Source organism: Syzygium oleosum, unplaced genomic scaffold (assembly GCF_021117445.2).
Source record: "Syzygium oleosum isolate NSW1041296 unplaced genomic scaffold, Sole_v2.1 Sole_v2.38, whole genome shotgun sequence".
NCBI lineage: Eukaryota > Viridiplantae > Streptophyta > Magnoliopsida > Myrtales > Myrtaceae > Syzygium > Syzygium oleosum.
In genome coordinates, this window is record NW_026607522.1 from 2104306 (window position 1) to 2110489 (window position 6184).

The 6184-nt window shown below is 47.3% G+C and overlaps 1 protein-coding gene across 1 annotated transcript; it reads left to right on the plus strand.

Annotated features, from left to right (window-relative positions):
• Positions 1-346: 346 nt before the first annotated feature.
• On the plus strand, positions 347-2277 carry LOC130135896 (probable aspartic proteinase GIP2). Its single transcript, XM_056305732.1, has 2 exons — positions 347-1167; positions 1241-2277. The coding sequence occupies exons 1-2, from the start codon at positions 619-621 to the stop codon at positions 1946-1948; spliced, it is 1257 nt and encodes a 418-aa protein (XP_056161707.1). The 5' UTR covers positions 347-618; the 3' UTR covers positions 1949-2277.
• The last annotated feature ends 3907 nt before the right edge of the window (positions 2278-6184 follow it).

Consider the following 6184-nt stretch of genomic DNA (forward strand, 5'->3'; position numbering starts at 1 on the left):
GTTCAACTTAGTCTATGGACAATACAAAAATATTCAATATTATCATTTCATTAATTCAAGTTCATTGACAGTATTAAACATTTTCATATAATTCGGAGACTAAATTAAATATGTACCAAAAATTTATAGACCACATTGAACAAATCAAAAATTCGGAAGCCATATTGCATATTGAACTAAAATTCAAAAATCAATTGTGTCATTTTCCCAAACATCATCGAGTTGGGATGCTCCTTTTGTGGTTGTTAGCTAACCACGGAGATCATTGCTACCCTAGGGGTGCCTTGGACCAAATCTATTACAGTCTGATCCGAGGCATAAGCCGCCGCCCCGCCCCGCCCCCCCCCCCGAGGCGGACCGATAAGCAAATCATTTTCGTTCGAGCTTTTGCATTTTGACCTTATTTTTATTTATTTCTGGCCCTCGAGAAGAGAGCAAATTTCAAAATAGTCCCTCCGAACGTGGAATCTGGTCAGCAAACCCAAAGTTTTCGATAAATCCGCTGTTCCTTATCCGCTTCCCACGTGTCCTCCGCTTATCAAAAGCCGCGGCGAATCTCCGCAACCTCCAAACCACCGCCACCCTCCTCCTCCTCCTCCTTCTTCAACCACCACTTCCATGGCCGCTCCGTCTCTGTACCTTCTGCTCCTCTGCTCCCTCGCGTGCCTGGTCCCCTCCTCGCGCTCCCGCACCCTCTTCCTCCCCTTGGCCAAGGACCCTTCCACGCTCCGGTACGTGGCCACCGTCTACCACGGCCCTTCCCTCGACCCGGTCGACCGCGCCGTGGATCTCGGCGGCCCATCTCTCTGGCTCGACTGCTCCGCCTCCTCCTCCCCGTCCGCCGTCCGTCCAGTCCCCTGCCGTTCGATCCAGTGCCTGGCAGCGACGTCCGACGCTTCCGGGCTCCGCCGCGCGTGCGCGAGCGGGGCCTCCGCCGTCTGCGGCGTCCGGCCAGAGAGCGGCGCGGCCGGCGAGGCCGCGGCGCGCGGGGGGGTGCTCGCGGAGGTAGCCGTGGCGGTCGATTCCGTGGACGGGTCCGGGGAGAGATCGGTCGCGGCCGTCGACCGGTTCCTGATATCCTGCGCGCGCGGGCCGCCGGGATATGGAGCGACCGGCGTCAGGGGGACGTTGGGCTTGGGACGGAGTCGGATTTCGCTGCCGTCGCAGGTAATGTTTTGTGTTGATTGCGTTGGCTGATCTGAATTTCGATGATAATGAGAAGACCGACCCTTTTGTCCAGGTGGCGACGGCGTTCGGCGTCCGCCGGAGGTTCTTCGCGTGCCTATCGGCGTCGGAGGGCGTCATCGTCGCCGGCGACGGGCCGTTCTTCCCCCGCGTCGACGGCGACATCTCCAGATCCCTGACCTACACGCCCCTCGCGACCGCCAAGTCGGCGCGGTCCTCGGACTACCTCATCAACCTCACCTCCATCAAGATCGACGGCAAGCGGCTCTCCCTCGACTCCTCGTCGCCGCCGCACTCGATCAAGCTCAGCACCGCGATCCCGTACACCGCCGTGGCGAGCCCGATCTACCCCGCCTTCGGCGAGGCCTTCGCGGGAGCGGCCTCGGCCATGGGGATGGCCAGGGTCCCGCCGGTGGCGCCGTTCGGGGTGTGCTTCGACCCGAGGACCGTCGCCGCGACGGGGGCCGGGCCCGACGTCCCGGCGATCGATCTGGTGCTGCAGAGCGAGATGGTGAGGTGGAGGATCGGCGGGTCGAACTCGATGGTGAGGGCGAGCGACGAGGCGACGTGCTTGGGGGTCGTGGACGGCGGCGACGGGCTGGGGAGCACGGTGGTGCTGGGAGGGCACCAGCTGGAGGACGTGCTGCTGGAGTTCGATTTCGGGGGCTCGAGGCTGGGGTTCGGCCCGCCGCTGTCGGCGAGGCGATTGGCCTGTTCCGACCTGAGGTCGGAGTTCAATTCCATGGCGTTTCCGTCGCTATAGATGCAATCCTTTCAAGATGAATTTGGGGTGTACAGAAGTTCTGATTGAAAGAAGCCAAAGGGACAAGGAACCAAAATTAGAAATAGTACTGGAACTACCATAGCTTTAGTTCTTACTGTTGAGCCAGAATTGTATATAGGAGTAGCGACATGGCAAGTATATGTATTTTTGTCGGTTTTGAGATCGGGTATGCGTATATCTTTTTATTCAATCGAGTACCTCAATTTTCTAAGTTTAGATCGGTCCGAGGTCGTTGGTAAGATCGTGAATGGCAATGCCAATTTGATCGCTAACACCATTAAATAACTATTGACTATTCGTGTTTCGCATCTGATATGACTTCTTGAGACGATGCCACATCATAAGGATTGGTTAAAATCGTCAAAATCGGCTCTCTCTCTCTCTCTCTCCCTTTTTCTCCTCATTACCCAACAACCGAAAGAGATAAAGGCGAGTTTTTGCTAAGTTAGCAAGTCACGTCATTAAAGTATGCTTAGTATGCTGATTAAGCGAATCACACCAGCAAAATCTCATAATTTATTTAGTGGAGACCTCACATCGATCCAAACTTGAAAAGTTGAGGCATTTGACTGCACTAAAACAAGTTTAGACACTCAATTGAAAATCGGCCAAAAGTTGTATAATTGCTTTTCCTTATAAATTCATAAAACTTTAATTTTGCAGCATATAAAAAAAAACCAGATTTAGGGAAAAGGGTATGAGAAAGCAACTATCACTGACTTTTATCATTCTCATCCTTAGTATTTGCTCCAAGTTTTTTTTTTCCCAGATATTCTCAATTTATCCCTATGTTCTAATTCATTCTTTTTTTTTTCAATGCTAACATTAAACTTTTTAAAATTAGTTAAATATACTTCTATCATCGACTTCGAACCAATTTACGATCTAAACTTCACGCGACCGATGAGAGACGACCGATTATTTAATGGGTTTTTTTACTTACCTATCTATATAAAAAACATAATTTTCATAAAAAAACATTATTTTAATACCACGAAACTTTTCCCCATTAGTATGGCTCTCAATATGATATGACAATTGTAAAATCCGAAATACAATATTTAGATACTTCTATGATAACCGCGAGAGCTTCGATTGAAATAGAAAAATCATGGAAATTTTGGATCTTTCCTTAAATTACTAGCTACATCTAATATATCAAGCATTCATCTTAAATAACTTGTCTCGAATCTCTATTAACCGATGCATAATAAACTCGACGCAAGTGTACTCGTTGGTCACACAACCAAATGTGCTTGTATGAATTGATATGCTGAAAAGCTAGTTTTAAATGATAGATATTATATCAATACTATATTTATGTGGGATATACAAGTATGGAGATTGCGTCAAGTCCATCACACGCGAGTGGGAGATGTGGGGTTTTGAGTAGGGGTGTCCAAAAAGCCCACGCCGGCCTGGCCCGACCCGCGCCGGCCCGATCGACCCTAAAATTTGGGTTATTTTGGGGTTGGGTGTTATCTACTTTGGATAGGATTTTTAGGTATGGGTATTACTAAGTTTGGATAGGGTTGGGCCCGACCCATTGACACCACAAAACCACCCATGGGCCACAGTCCACACATCTCCCTCTCTCTCCTCAACTCAGAAAAATCAACACTTTCTCTCTCTTCTGTATCTCCTTCTTCTACGACATGATCTAGGGCTTCGGGGATGCTCTTCTCCTTCGCATTCTCCTCTTGAATTTGTGGCGAGATCCGCTTCCCCCCCCTCCTTCCTCCGGCACATCCCGATTTGATCCGATTCGATTCGATTAGGGTTTCGATTTCCTTTCATCCGCTCCTCCCGATGGGACCGGAAAGTCAGCGCCTTTGCTCGCCCGCTCCCTCGCCGTTCCTCCGACCGAGCCTCGGCTCCGACGTCCCTGCGATTGTCTATTGAATCCTCCGGTTGTGGATTTCCCTTTTGGTGGGGTGGTGTTGTTCTTCAGGGGAGAAAGCGGAGACCTTTTTCTGTTTTGGGACATCTCTTTTCGTCGATTGGGACGGTTCTTTGCTCGATTTAGGCTCTGTCTTTTGCTTTTGCATTTTTGATTTGATTCGTCTCGGATGGTTAGTTCGGAGGGATTGAGGGAGTCGTCGCCCCCCGTGCCGGCAATGGCGATGGCAGTGAGGCAATTCGGGGTTACGATGCCGATTTCGGTGTTGGGGCCCAAAGAAGCCGATGTTCAGAGAAGCATGGAGTTGGAGAAGGATAAAAAAACTGGAAAGGTCGTAATTGAGTGACGAACCCGAAACCTGACCCGGCCTAACTCGACCTGACCTGGATCTTGGAGTATATGCTGAACAGGGTCTTGGGCCGGGTCTGGGTGGGCCAAGCGCAACCCTATTGATTTTGGGTCAGGTAGGGTATCATGAAAGCCCGACCCGACCCGACCCGACCCGACCCGACCCATTAACACCCCTAGTTTTGAGCTTGGGCCACTCATAAGGGCTTGGCCCGGCCCAAGCCCAACTCATTTGCATTAGAAGAATTACAAAAAAGTATTAAACCTATTACAATTGTGCTAATTCAGTCATAAACCTTTAGTTTTGCCAATTGAGCCCCAAACCTTTTGTATTTATGCCAATTCAGTTCATTCGATCAATTTTGGCTAGCCAGCTCTACCATGGCACGGTCGGCAATGAAGTGGATAATTTTTAATAATATTTTTTCAAATATTTAATTATTTTTTCCTTTTTTTCTTTTCTTTCGCTTTCTTTTCTTTCTTCCTTCATCATTTGGCCGGTGAGGGTGAGGTTGACCTCATTTAGCCACTGGTGAGGCGAGCCTCGGCCAAAATTGGCCGGATGGAGGATTGACATAAATGTAAAATGTTTATGACTCAATTGGCAAACACAAATGTTTATGACTGAATTTGCACAATTGAAATAGGTTTTTTTTTTTTGTAGTCTTCTCCATTTGCATTTGAACGTTACCAAAATGGAAAGATAGCTTCTTTTGTGTACCACACATGTACCACGCCATGAGTGGGGCATGCAAGTTACGATAGGAGGAGGAGAAGTGCTCGTGCGTCAAGTGAGAAACCAAGAGCAACACCAGGATTCTCCTATAGAGAAAAATCCAAGGAAGCGTTATCTGCCATGGCATATTGGTCCTTTTCAAGGTACAAACATAATACAAAAGGTCACTAACGTTGTCTGTCTTCCACATAAACTGCCCATGTCCACATTTTCTTTCTTTCTTTCTCTCGGGACCATTTGATTGGCAATTTAAACTTCGTACAGATTGCTTTGTTTTTTTTTTTTTTTCCCTTTTTCCTTCCACAAATAAAATTTGAAAAACTCATTGATTTTAACTCCTTTGCTTTTTCTGAAATTTTTTTTTGTTCAAATTTTTCTGAAAGTTGAATGGTCATCTATCACGTTAAAATTTGAAAAACTCATTGATTTTAACTCCTTTTCTTTTTATGATTAGGTATCATAAAAGAAGGATTAACATTTGTATGATCGCACCGCTGCAAAATTTATGATTCATAAGAAAGATTCTACTTACTGAATTCCAAACAATGCGTCGGTCGATGAGTAGTGAACGGCAGGAGATATATCATTACATGGCCGAGAGTCGACCACTTGAGAGGATAAAGGATAGGAAGGAAGAGTCCTGCTTTGTGTTCGCTCCGTTCAAGCTGTAGAAAGAAGAGTCAGAAGGTCAAGAAATCACGACCATCGTTTAGGCTCAAAGCCCTTGTCCTTCCGGTCACCAAGGATTCCTCAACCCTCCAGCACCTCACCACACTCCACCAGAGAACCCCCCGTTAGTCCAGGTTAAATTGACCCTCGACCTCGGCGGCGAGTTCCTCTGGATCGACTGCGACCGGGGGCAACATGTTCTAGCAATTCGGGAATTTTGTCTAGTTAAGGTCAAAATTGAGCAAAGCCCTGAACTAATGAATTGAAGGAGACTTAAAAATGGTTTTAATTTGATAGGTCATATGCCTTAATTGGAGTTCATTAGGTCAGGCAAAATCACCCTGTAATCCAGGTCATGGTTAGGAAACCCGTGTTCAGGAACCTGGGAGATACGTCGCGTGAAATCGGAAATTTCAAGGTCTTATGGTCAAAATTGGAAAAGTCATAAACTAGAGAAATAAAAAAAAAAGGCTTCAAGGGCTTTAATTTGATAGGTGGCTCGTTAAAATTGAAGGTCATTAGTTCCGTCAAATTGGGCTTACAATCATCGTGTTTGTCAGCG

Bases quoted from the DNA above. Each gene is read 5' to 3' on its own strand.
- LOC130135896 (XM_056305732.1), top strand. From the start codon at position 619: ATGGCCGCTCCGTCTCTGTACCTTCTGCTCCTCTGCTCCCTCGCGTGC. The intron at 1,168-1,240 runs GTAATGTTTTGT...CCTTTTGTCCAG, and splicing joins GGATTTCGCTGCCGTCGCAG to GTGGCGACGGCGTTCGGCGT.